The sequence below is a fragment of the Furipterus horrens genome, unplaced genomic scaffold (assembly GCF_987537825.1).
Source record: "Furipterus horrens unplaced genomic scaffold, mFurHor1.1.pri manual_scaffold_4, whole genome shotgun sequence".
Taxonomy (NCBI): Eukaryota; Metazoa; Chordata; class Mammalia; order Chiroptera; family Furipteridae; genus Furipterus; species Furipterus horrens.
Window position 1 is genome coordinate 138,832,088 of NW_028327174.1, and position 14,374 is coordinate 138,846,461.

General features: G+C 34.2%; 1 protein-coding gene across 3 annotated transcripts in view; it reads right to left on the reverse strand.

The window, feature by feature from the left end:
- CNTLN (centlein) overlaps positions 1 to 14,374 on the reverse strand; it is a 284,539-nt gene that overhangs the window by 32,676 nt on the left and 237,489 nt on the right. For all 3 annotated transcript variants that reach the window (XM_090274078.1, XM_090274077.1, XM_090274079.1), the window contains 3 exons: positions 8,631 to 8,822; positions 2,461 to 2,558; positions 1,073 to 1,199 (listed from right to left, as the gene is read on the reverse strand). In XM_090274078.1, coding sequence (XP_090130204.1) covers positions 1,073 to 1,199; positions 2,461 to 2,558; positions 8,631 to 8,822 — 417 coding nt within the window. The remainder of the gene's footprint in view (positions 1 to 1,072; positions 1,200 to 2,460; positions 2,559 to 8,630; positions 8,823 to 14,374) is intronic.

Consider the following 14,374-nt stretch of genomic DNA (forward strand, 5'->3'; position numbering starts at 1 on the left):
TTTTTCCATTTAATGTCACTAAAGATATATAATTACTATATCAAAATGATTGTTAAATTTAAAAATGAACAAAATTTAAAGGACAACATTGGAAAAAAATAAGAAAGTAATTATATGTAGGTGTGTGAATTAGAAAGAAAATCCATATACATTTGTCTTGCTGGTATAAAATTTTCTCTCTTAAATCCATTTGAGCTAATAGATGGTTTTATTTTTATCTCCAACAAGTAAAGTAAGGGAGATACTCTTTCTGGAGTGGTAGCATGTAGTGAATGCCAAAGCACAAGCTGCTTTATGAGTTGTGCAAATAGCACCTTTAAATATATATATCTGTCAACAAATTGCTGATTTCTACTTTGGGGTTAGATATTATACAACTATTTAAAATAATTCTTTTAAAAATTGTATTTATTTATTTATTTTTAGAGAGAGGGGAAGGGAGGGAGAAAGAGAGAGAGAGAAACATCATTTGGGGACCTGGCCCCCAACCCAGGCATGTGCCCTGACTGGGAATGAAACAGGCAACATTTTGGTTCACAGGCAGGTACTCAATCCACTGAGCCACATCAGCCAGGGCTATCCAACTATTTTAAATACAACTCTCTTCCTAAGTATACTGAATTAAGTGTATACAAAATAGTGTACTTTTTAAAAACTGTGGTAATATACTTTTTAAAAACTTTTGATAGTTATTGGTTCTCACTTTTTTCATTTAAAACCACATGCTTGATTCTATCATTAATTTTATAGTTTAAATAAAACAAAACACTGAATAAAATGGAATTATGTATCTCAGAAATATTCAGTATGTTTTAAAATGAAACTTGATATCTTCTCATGGTATGTTTACAAATTAAAAGAATGTGTGCTATTTTATGTATGAGATTTTAGAGTCTTGAGTTTTAATACAGATAATGTACTTTCAGAGCAAATAATGTAATTATGTAACAAGACTCATACAGTCCATGAATATTTTCTATAAATTTGATTAAGAGAGAATATTTTAGTTAAAAAGGTAAATACAAGTGGAAGTAATTTTTTAATGACAGGGAACATAAAAGTTCATACATACCCTTTTCTCAAGACTTTCTAACACTTCATTAATACTTTCATTACTTTCCAAATTAACTTTCTGTCGAAATTTCAAGTCCTCTATCAAATGTCTTTTCATGTTTATATCCCTTTCCATTCGAGACATCCTTAAAAGGAGAAAAAAGGCATTTTATCAAAATGGACAGAAAATACTTTAATAGTGATAATATCTAATCCAAATGCCATCTGATATTAATGAAACTGAAAATTTAATAAAATAATTGCACAGAATAAATATTGCTCTATTAATATTTTGAGTACTTGCAAAATCTCTAATCCAGCTGCCACTGGCTAATTACAGTGTTATATAGGCATTAAAACAAAAATGAACTAAGAAATATTAATAAAATTTATGAAAAGTCAAAATTATTATATTTAAATTACCTTCTTGCATTCCTAAAACAAAGTCAAAATGATATTTAAAGGCCATCAAAAAGCATAACACTGAAAAGAAACAGTTCTATAATAAACAAATGTAAAATTTTATAATATTAATGTAAAGATACTAAAGTTATAAGTGCTTTACATCTACTAACTCATTTAATTTTCATAAGAACTTTATAAGTTAATATTATTAAATTAAGGCACAGAGCTTACAGGTTGAGGAATCAGGATTCAAAGAGCATTTCTCTAGAGTCCTCAATGTTAAACAGGAAGCAAGACTGCTTCTTAATAGATAAAAAAACTTCAGGATAGTCTGTTTAAAAAATTAACCAATCTTTGGTGTTTAAGTGATCTTAACATATAATGTAGTACAATATACATGCATATATGTGAAATACATATATATAAAATTATAAAGGGCAGATTGGAATTCTATCCAAACAGGTTATCATTTCTAAGCTCTAGTATATCTATAAACAATAGAAGAAAAATCACTTTCAGTGTGTGAGGTAGAATATCTTAAACCTCTTTTTGTTAATAACCACAAAGTACAAACTTTCATAATCTTCCAGTTATTTTTAAATACAAGCAAAACTTTCCCTTTTTTTAACTTACCTTTATAATCTTAGGCATTTAATCAATATAAAATCAATTTACACATATATCTTTGGTCAAATAATTACCACCTTCTAAAATTTTTTGTTCAAAGTCTTTGGGCCATTAATTGATATTTATTCAAAATAAAATATTTACTCTAAGATAATCTAACTTTACATATTATTCTAACTAAAAAACAATAACCATATTGCCATCAACCATGTTATATGTAATATTCCTTAAATTTTCATTCTAAGTAGGCTTAAACATGAATGAAGAAAGGAAAACAATTTTTGACATGCTGGAATTGTTTCTTGGGATGCATTTAATAGAGTAATTGCCACTAGGTGGCACCAAATACAATGGATAAAAATATAAAAAACATACTTCTCGTGCATTTCCTTTATGTGTTCTTCTTTTGCTAGGAGTTCAAATTTCAGAGACTTCATGTTTGATGACTGCTTAGTGAGTTCATTAGTTGCATTCTAAATTTAAAATACATATAAATTCAAATACACCTTTCAATCTTGTTCTAAAGAAGCATAAAAACTAAACGCATTCTCATGAAGAGCAATAAATTTTCAATTACAAATAAATGAACATTTAAGTATTTTAAGTGCTTTATTTTATATATCACAATAGAAATACTGTAGTATACTAAAGTTTTTATGTAACATGCTCAAGCCATAGAGGTACACAATCATAAAACAATTGCAAAGAGTACACACCCAAAAGACATTTACGGGAGATATGGATTGTCTTTGTAAAATGTAAATGTGCATGTGATTAAGTATTTTTAATGGCTTAATAAGCTAACTTAAAACTAATGCTGGATTTTACTAGTACCCTGTAACAGATTCAATATGGTCACAAATGCTTTGCTGCTCTTCTCCTCCAGAGGTGGAATCCATTGCCCAACCCTTTAAATCTAGACTGGCCTGTGATTTGTTTTGACCAAAAGAATGTGGCAGAAATAAAATGGTGCAAGTATCAGATACTGGGCCTAAACCAGCGGTTTTCAACCTGTGGATCGCGGCCCCTTTGGGGGTCAAACGAACCTTTCACAGGGGTCGCCTAAGACCATCGAAAAACACATATATAATTACACATTGTTTTTGTGATCACTATGCTTTAATTATGTTCAATTTATAACAATGAAAATACATCCTGCATATTGGATATTTACATTACGATTCATAACAGTAGCAAAATTACAGTTATGAAGTAGCAACGAAAATAATTTTATGGTTGGGGGTCACCACAACATGAGGAACTGTATTAAAGGGTCGCAGCATTAGGAAGGTTGAGAACCACTGGCCTAAACCCTTGCGGCATGCGCCTGTGACCTCTTGGAATACTATCCTGGGATCATCTTCCAAAGAATACTGAGGAAAGACCATTTGGAGGAGTACTGAATTATCCCAGCTTACAACCAGCCGACCAATTGCCAGGCCCATGAGTGAGGCTAATCTTGGAACTTTCAGCCCAGGTAAATCCTTGGTTTCGAAGAACACAGGCATATTAGTGAACCCAGAAGATTATGAGAAATAATAAATTTCTGTTGTTTTAAGCCATGACTTGTTAGGATAATTTGCCAGACGGTAATAAACAGATAGAGAATCTTACAAATACTAACTACTACCTTGCTTGAACTTATTAATAATACTACTTATTATTAATGTATTTATACGTAACTATTAGTTTTTCAAAGTAGAACAGCTCTGTGGTGTTTGTTGTCTGCACAGCATAGGACCCAGATGTAGCAACTAGAGTGTTAAGACTCATTTACTTACTTATTTACTTATTACTTTTGTATTGGGGTGACATTGGTTAATAAAATTACTGTATTTTTCACTCCATAAGACACACTTTTTTTCCCCAAAAGTGGGGGGAAAATGTCTGTGTGTCTTATGGAGCAAATATTGCGTCACAGACCATGATGTGTATCACCTGACCCGTCAACAGTGGCGGCAGCTGTTAGAAGAGGAAGATGTGGGGCTCACGCAAAACCTCTGGGGACGCTTAAATGTCTCACTTACTGTTGAATCTCAGGGCATCTGGTCAGTATGAAGATAGTGAAGAAAGTGATATCACTGATTGTGAGCAACTGAGCTTCATAAATTCTGACACTAGCAATGATGAGTTCTTGGGTTTCCCAGAAAACTAGAAAAGTACTTGAACCTTAAAGTCTCTCCTCATTTGTTAATGACAGTGATGATAGTTATTAATACCACTGTTGACTGCTGTTCACTTTACATGGTTGAAAGTTTATTCTGTTATATTTTATTAAATATTTTAGTGCACCATTTGGTTCAGGATATTTTTTTTTGTTTCCTCCTCTAAACCTAAGTGCGTTTTAGGGTCAGGTGCATCTTATAGTGCGAAAAATATGGTATACAGGTTTCAAGCATACAATTCCATAAAACATCATCTGTATATTGTATTGTGTGTGTTCATCACTCCAAGTCAAGTCTCCTCCCATAACCATTTATCCTCCCTTTATCCACTCCAATCTCCCTCTGCTCCCCTTTCCCTCCGGTAATCACTATACTACACCTCTAACTTTCAATTTTGACTCAAGTTCCAAGGAAACATGTAATCTGAGACCACACTTGATATTTTGGTTTTCCACTTACAAGATACAGTTGACATAGATTAATTAATTTCCTAAATTTAAAAGTATTAAATTGATAAAAGTATTACAAAATATGATAGCTTTACAAATATTTGGAGTAGTTATTTCACTAATCTTTATAGTAACTATAATCAATTTTTTCTGTTAGAACTATTACCAGGTTTTATTGACTCACGCTAAAAAAATGTAAAGCTGACAAGATAAAACCATTAATTATATAATGTAATATGAGTCAAATTCATTAGACAGACCTTAACTATTTCATTGGTATAGCATATGTAAATAAAAAATTTGAAATAATTTTACAGTCAACCTCCTGGATCATAAGAAATAATAAACTGCTGTTGTTTTAATTTTTATATTAAATATATTAATTTTCTTACAAAACCAAGGCTATCTCAACATGGCAACTGTACTGAATATTAAGTTTTGATTAAATATTTGTGTAATGGAATCTAAATGTCCACCATATTTTGCATGCTTATAGTGAGGAAGTCTTATTTCTAGCATCGCAAAATCAGATGTTCCACACTAGAGAATTTACCAGATAACTGAAACTTTTGCTTTAATCATTAATCTTAAATTCTTCTCGAATGAGTGTTCATTCATTTAGAAATTTGTATATCCATGATTACATTAAGTGAATAGAACTAAAGCAGAAATAGATTACATATAAAGGAACAGTAGTTGAAAAACTACTATTTTTCACTAACTTCCTGGGAAACTGGAAGAGAACATGGTATGCACCAAAAGGAATGCTTTCAACAATTAGGAAGGCAAATAATCACAAATATAAACTGGAGTACTATCCAATTCCTATTGCATAAAAACTACAAATTAAATTAAATATAAACATCTGGAAGGAATTAAAGGTCTCCGAATACTTTATTATCTATCTATATAAAGTTGGGTACCTTGAAGAAACATATCTAATATTGGTAAACCAAAATGCACATGAGCACTCTAATTATTGAATGAACCGCATACATCTGAGAAGCATACCTAAGAATTTACATAGAAAAGTCTAAAATTAATTGGATAAAATTTAAAAGGTTTATGTAGACCTTAAATAGATTCAAATCTAAACAGTTTTTCTTAAGCATAAAAACATCAGCTAGAAAATAAGTTATTTCTTGGAAAATTTTGTTAGCAATTTGATACCTGGTATGGGCTGAATTGTGTCCCCTTAAAATTTGTATGTTTAGTCCTAACCTCAAGTATCTGAAGATGTGACTGTATTTGGATAGGGTCTTTAAAGAGGTAATTAAGGTAAAAGGAGGTCATATGGTGGGCCTTAATCCAGTATGACAGGTGTCCTTATAGGAAGAGATTAGGACACAGGTCACACAGGTTGAGATACAACCACGTTGAGGACACAGCAGGAAAGTGGCCATCTACATGCCAAGGAGAAAGGCCTCTGAAGAAACAGAACCTGTTTATATCTTGATCTTGGACTTCTAAACTCCAAGATTATAAAAACATAAAATTCTATTATTTAATCACCCAGTCTGTGGTATTTTGCTATAGCATGCTTATCAAACTAATACAATATTAAAACACAAGTCTGTAGTGGCAGAGAGTATTATGCACTTAGAGGAGATTGGTCTTGTAGACTACTTCCATACTGAAACATGAAACAAGACAAAGGTAAAGATTTATCCTTTTTGTCTCCATGCAGCCTTGTCAGTGTTCTGGGACTCCAGGCTAAATACGGACAGTGTCACTTCAAACTCACATCAAGCATGGTCTCAACTGCTTTAGGCATTCTCATTAGTCTCACCTTTGTGACTCACACAATCCTCTAAAGTGAGAGAGAAATTTATAGATGAATAAGGACTTACACCATGGGAAACAATAATGCAAATAATGCATATATTTATATGGGCCTATTATTACCAAAATTAAGTTAGACCATTAGTAGGAAAGTAAAATTAAGTAAGTAATACATAAATCAACTAAAAACCATTAAAAATTTTAAAGTTCTTAAAAGTCAGATTAGACATTACTAGATCTAACACTCCACTTTATTTTGGCAAAAATTAAAGTTATGTTAGGATCATGAAGTCTTAACTATAAGAAGAATCATAGAAGAAAAAGAAAAAAAAACAAGAAAAAAGAACACAGAACTATGAATTAAAGATCTGTAATAGGTAAAAAAAAAAAATCTATTATTTTATCCTCTATATAGAAACCTAAACATTGAAATGTTATATTTATACATTTTATTCCACTTTTTCAAATACAGAAACACATTTTAAGAGAAGATACATGCACCAAAGCCTAAAATTATTTTTCTCACATTTCTATTACGTAAGGTATTTAAACTTATAAAATATAATAGTTGAGGAAAGTTCTGCACATAAACACTGTCTGAAGAAGACAGTATTCAATAAGCATCTAAATTAATGCCAGTGCGTATATCTGATTATTATTAATAAAGCAAAATATTTTCAAGTAATGATACACTCATTTACTTTAAACTTAATCCTACTTTATTAGTAATTGTTCATTTAAAGATATTATTGGAGAGTGCACATATATTTTGAATTGAAAACAACTGAGCTATTTGACAATTCAATGTTCCAATACCCTCTTAACGATCACAGTTACTCCATTCCTGACATACTGTAGGCATTTTCAACCAGAATTTTCTTTCTAGTGCTTCTCATTATTGTGATGGTCCCATATACACTGTCCCTTTAGCTTCCAGCTAGCAATCCCCATGTCAGAACATGGTGGCAGCTGGATTGCTCAATGGAACTTTTGACATATGCAAAAAACTCTATGCAAATTAAATGACCTAGCCTCTCCCATAGGAAATGAAAATGGACTTTACTCTTCTCTGAAGAAATGTTGATGGCCTGGTTGGGGAAAAGCAGGAAGATGTAAATAACTTGCTGAATGTGTTAATGGGTAAACTCACCCTAACAAATGTATGTTCAGAAAGGTGGGGAGACAGGCCTGCAGTGGCTCAGGCAAGCGATTCCTACGCCTACGCCTGCGTGGGTGACCTGGAGTCTCCCCTCTCCTTTCCTTCTCCCTTCCCCCTTCCCCCTTTCTCCTTCCCCTTTCCCCTCTCTTGTTCCTTCCCCTTCTCCTATGGGCCCTGGAGTCATCCAGGCGTTTTCTCTTACCTCTAACACCTTTCTCTCTCTTCCTTCAATAAACCTGGTGCAAAATCTTAGACTGTTCTCTGGGTGATTTCTCAGAGAAAGACTACCTGACACCCCACTGAAGAAAATAATTAAATATGTGAGGAATAAATGAATTTTTAAAGCAGCATGAAAATGAACTTTCCAATTAAAACTTAGAAATCCTGTTTCGTAAAAGATAATTCTATTTAAACCAATATCAGCTTTACTTTTAAGTTGTTGACAGTTTCACTGGACTTACATACAATTCTTTATAAACAAAAGGAATGCAGCTTTTTATTCTTATTCTCCGATTTAAGTTACTGAAATCTATTAAACCAACCCACCTTTACTCTCACTCCCCTGACTTCCCTTCACCTCCCCCATCTGCAACCAACAACAACCAAATTAAAATAGTAGCAAGTGTGTAAAGGGAAGCATTCTACTGAAGTTGATAGATCACTTTTGAAAGGAATTCTGTTCAGTGGAGGGAGGAATGAGGGCAGACTAGCTGAGTAACAGAATAGAATGACATTGTCCAGGTTCCATCATTTCCTAAGTTAGGATACCACGGTGTGCTGTCATTTTTTTTCAGGAAATAGTATTATGAATTACTAGATAAGAATCTACCAGGCTAAAATAGAAAGATGAGGTTGAACAGTTTTAATAATTTTTGGATTATTTATACCATAATTTACCTTTATTATTAAAATTAAAATAGAATTAATAAACATGTCTTTAAGGATTCAGTAACAATCTAGGTTTTCATCAGTAATAAAAATTATATTCACCTTTAGTTTACACTGTAATTGCTTCATTTCCAAATCCATGTTCCTTGAAGGACCAAGTGATGTAACTTGTATCCGTGGAATTGTTACCTGGGAAACTTCTTCTGCCAAACTTGTGATTTCAGACGAGGACTCCAATTTCTTTAATAAATCTTCTTTTTCTTTCCGAAGTTCAGCCAAATCCAAATTTAGCTTCTTTTTTTTTAAAAGAAAATAAATGTAAATGTATTATAAAAGTAATTACATTTGATCTAACAATTATCAGCCTATAGCAGGAAAATGCTAAGGAAAAGAAATAAATTATTAAAAGGTTTAATATAAAAATTATAACCTCTATGAGTTTTTTATTACGGTCCTAGGGCTTGTAAAGCTTAAAACAAAATGGACCAGCTGTACTCAACAGCTTTTGGGTGGCTGGTCTTTACTCATGATGTGCTGTTTCTTTGCTTTCACATATACATGGGTGAGCCAGGGATTCACATATTTGATAACCTTGACTTCAGGGCGGATGTACTTAACTGGTAAAACCCAAGCTGGAGCAGCATGAGATAACAGATGTTAGTTGTTTATTCCACTGGGTAGGTCTTACCATCCTATACTGCAGCCAAAATGCTTCTCATTTAGCAACATAAATGTTAAATCCAATTAAAAAAGAGGCTTATTAGAGATTTAGTTCAAATAAATAGCATATAAACAAATTTGTTCACTCTTACAAACGTGATTGATAGTTGACAAGTCCAACATGTAATGTTGAGGTAGACTGCACTAAACTCCTTACATTTGAAATTTTAATAACAAACATTTTACTAAATGACATAGTGGAAACAATTTTATGAAACAGTGTAGAAGAAACTATCTCAATGTTAGCCTTTTTCACACCAGTCTGTAGTCAGCAGAATGCCACCAAGCTGTAATGGTGTAACAGCTCAGAGCTCCTTTAGAGGGTAGCTGCACTCCTATTTTATTATTCCAAAGAAGCTTATAATATGGTAGTTCAACATAAGGAACAATTAGACAAAATGGTACTGAAATCTCTCACAGGGGGGAAAATCTGTCTTTGTTAAAGAATTCTAATTAGAAACAGCAAAAGATGTAGCTAACATGTACAGTAATATAAATATGGGACAGAATAACTTAAGTATTAACACTATTTCAACACTTCTAGAAATTATACAAATAAATCTATAATTGCAATGTATTTGTGTATGCATATATATACTATTAAATATGAATATTTCAGATCATGGATTCAAAACTAGGGCTTGATATATTTGATAATACACTATGTTTTGATGAAATAAAAAATATGTTTGATGAAGAAAACTATTTCTTTGGCTATATTTTAATCTATAATCTAAAAGTGTGGTTCTATAGGGGGACCAAGATGGCCGCGGAGTAGGAACAGTGTTCTCAGCTCGCTCCTGTTAAGGAGACAATCCAGGAGGAACAAACTCGGGGAGGAGTGACTGAAACACAACAAGGACACCAGCCTGTTGAACCAAGCACGCTGTTGACCGGAGGCAGCCAACTGACCTGGAGTCTGCACGATCCTTCCCCATGTGGGAAGGCCACCCTCCCCTCCACACCCCCACTCTTATTAGGGTTTTCTGGACCCAAGGGTAGGTAGGACGACGACCATGTCCAGCTTGAAGCAGCTAGAGGAGCTTGAGACCTTCGCCCATTGTCCTTTACAAGATTACAAAGGGTCCTAATATTTGAGAGGAGGGGGGATAGTTAATTTTTACGAACCAGGGGTATGGACTTGGGGGGGATTGCTGGGGGAGGGGGGTGCTTGGGGGAGGGGAACAAGGGGGAGAAAATTGGAACTGTTGTAACAATATAATCAATAAAAAACATTAAAAAATAAATAAATAAAAATAAAAGTGTGGTTCTATAGAATCTCAGGAAATAATCATTCATAAATTCTCCAAAGGTACCTAATAATTAATATGTAAAAGCAAACTTATAATTTCCCTAAAGCCGAAAATCTTCCTGGTTACCATCCAAGCTTGAATTCATCTCCCTCCCTGTTTATTGATTTTCTATGACTAATCAATTTTCAGGTTCTAAAAATTATGTAATGTTTCTCATATTCATTCCCTTCTGCCACTCTCCTTTTGAAAATTGAGTTTATTGAACTTATAGAGGTTTCAGGTGTACAATCCTACAATACATCATCCACATACTGTACTGTGTGTTCACCACCCCAAGCCAAGTCTCCCTCCATCACCATTTATCTCCCCATTTACATTCTTCTGCCTCTTCCCAACCCCCCTTTCCTCTGTTTATCACCATACTATAGTCTGTGTCCATGAGTCTGTCCTTTTTTCTTTTTTGTTTAATCCTTTCACCCTTCTCTCCCAACCCCCAGCACCTTGCCTTCTGACAGCTGTATGTTCTCTGTATCCACGAGTCTGTCTCTGCTTTACTGGTTTATTTGGTTTATTTAGTTCATTCGATTCCACAAATAAGTGAAATCATACAGTATTTGTCTTCCTCTGACTGGCTCATTTCATTTAGCATAATACTGTCCAGATCCATTCATGCTATCGCAGAAGGTAAGATTTTCTTCTTTTTTACGACTGAGCAGTATTCCATTTTGTAAATGTACCTACAGCTTTTTTATCCACTCATCTACTGATGGACACTTGGGCTGCTTTCAAATCTTGGGTTTGTAAATAATGCTGCAATGAACATAGGGATGCATGTATTCTTTTGAATTAGTGTTTTGGGCTACTGAGAGTACTGTAATTACAACCCTCCCTACAACTTTCCCTACTTTCAAATCGTCTTTTATGCAATTTCCTAAAACAACACTGACCTGTCATTCCCTTATTCAAAAACCCTTCAAGGTTCCTCACCCATGTAGAATAAAGCTAGGATGTTTGTAGTTATATTGAGGCTCTCTAAGATTTACCTTCAATCTGTGTTTCAGTGAGACATCACCTGAGTCACACTTGCCTGCCATTCCCCAAACTAGTTTGCCATTTCTCCATCAAGGACTCTACACATGATGCTCTGTTCTGAATTCCCTCTCCTGTTTAATGAGCAGACTGTTAATTTTCTCCTTTATGAAAAATCCTCTGTTCTTACTCTTTTTCTTCAACAAAGTATTAATAGCTTCCCCATTCTCTTAGCTCCCACAGCACTATGCTTGTTCCTCAACCTTGAACCCTAGAAAAATCCTTGCAAGAGGACTGTGCCTTTGTTCACCTATGTATTCCCCATAGTATCTACAAACAATACCTTCTATATAGTAAGAACCAAAAAAAGGTTTCAAAAATTCAGGTCTTCCTATTTGCAGCACAGATGGTGCTTAAAAGACATATTAATTTCAGCCGGTATTTATAATCTATTATTTTATCACTATATAAATTAAAATATACTTTTATTAGCAACATAATATTATTAGCTTTTACTAAAGTAGTATGTACTGGAGCATTTATCAATCCTGCAACTAAGTTAAACTTCTGAGATTTTAATTTGATAAGATATAACTCATGGTTATAATTCCATGTAGGTCTCAGGCAACTCAGAAAACTAAATTTGATGAGGCTCTTATTGTCCTATAAACAGCCCGGTGGCTTCTCTCATTTGTTAAATTTCTATGCAATTGGGTTTCTGTCTATTCCTTCCACAGTGAAAGATCCAGACACTATAAATATATCCTTCATGGAGGAAAGACCAACTAATAAATATAATTCTCTAAAAGACATGATTATGTAGATTTTAACTTTAACAATATAAACATTTATTAAAAGAATAAACACTGATTTTATGGAGATGACAACCAAATGACTTATAATATATTAAAATATGAAATATAAATGTTTTCATTAAACAATATTTAAAATAATTTCTAATACTAGTTATTTATGCCTCAAAATGCTATAAGAGCACTTGTTGAAATAGAGGAAATAGGCCATCAATTTGGAAACCTTTGATTATCCCTTAGAATTTTGAACGAATAATTAAGGCTCTATTACTGATTTCTCTCAGTTTGAGCATTCTATTTCTTATTTGAGAAATACTATAAATGAGACAAGAAGTATAAATAATTTCTTTGCTTACACCTGGTTTGGCATGTGAGATTACTTCTGTGGTGATCTCGTTAGAAAGAGATTTGCTGTAAAATCTACCAATAAATTGAGATTACATGTAAAACTGTCATTTTTTAATCAGGAGCGTGATTCCCATTTCTACATTATTACATTTCCATGTACAATCAAGGATTTAAGAATAAATATTTAAGTCATATTATACTGAAACCATAAATGATAAGAAAACACATGGAAGAGTTATCATTTCTGGATTCTAGTTTTGGATCTACTGCTTACCAGCTGGGTAATGCTGAGCTATCATTTCACCTTCTTTCCTCATTTGAAAACAGGGAGGATGCTGCTTACCTAGCAAAGGTAATTGTGAGGGTAGAGTTTTCTTAAAAATCTATGATAGCACTTGGTAAATTTTAAATGTACAGCATTACTGTTAGCATTATTATCTTGTAGTGAATGCAAGCAAGTAGTCTGAGAAGTGTCTTAAAGGCTGAAGACCTGGATTAATACAAACCTTGGTTATGTCCTGGCCAAGTGGCTCAGTGGGTTGGAGCATCATCCCATAAACCAAAAGGTTGTGGCCTTGATCTCTGGTCAGGGCACATACATACCTAGGTTGTAGATTTGATCCATGGTCGGGGCTCATATTGGAGGAAACCTGTCAATGTTTCTCTCTCACACTGATGTTTCTTTCTCTCCCCCCCCACCCCTTGCCCGCTTCCACTCTCTCTAAAATCAATTTAAAAACATCTTCAGGTGAGAATTTTTAAAACAACTTTGCTATGTGTGTATGATAATCCTCGCCCTGGCTGGTTTGGCTCAGTGGATTGAGCGTCGGCCTGCGAGCTAAGTGTCGCTGGTTCGATCTTCCAGTCAGGGCACATCAGAGAAGGAAAACTCTGACTCCATAAAACCTCCGCTGCCTTGCGGCATACCTCTTCAGGGGAAAGGCTAAGGGAGTAAACCCCGACAGAAAATCCGGAGCCGGAGTCCCTAAGGCGGTTTGACGTTGTAGTCAACACCGGCAACTCCTGCGGCGCACCTGAAGCCAAGCTGTATCGACTCCGTCTTTCCCTTGGACCCTTCAGCTGCGAAGAGAGGGGGGGTCTGCTGCATGGGCAACAGCAGACCCTCCATATCACCCTGCCCGGGCTCTGTAGCTTCAGCTTCGCTGGAAAGGACACTCCAGCGTCATCGTAAGAGGTCGATTCAACACGGGAGGAGACAGATACCGTGTCACTCCCGAGTCGGACTGCACAACCATTCTCGGCGGTGCAGATAGACTCTTAAGAAGCTACACCATCGTCTCTCGAGACGGACGGCTGCTGACGATGATAATCCTATAATTTCTCTCACAGCAGAAATCTTACTTCGTCATGAGAATTATTTATTTGATCTTTATTTAGCATCCATATTAGACTACAAGCCTACTGAAGGCAGATGCATTATTGTGACTCTTTATATCCCAGCAGTGCAATCCTTCCACAGTCTTTCAAAAGTCTGTTTCAATTTAAAAGTTGACTTCAATGAAAATAAGTACTAAAATTTGTATTGATTTATATGTAGTCAATTATTCTAGCCAAAGATTATAAGATAGAATTTAACACTATAAAAGTTCAAAACTAGTCACTAGTTATTAATTATTTATTTACATGTAACATTGGAGAAGCATAATTCTTCAAAAAGGAAAGA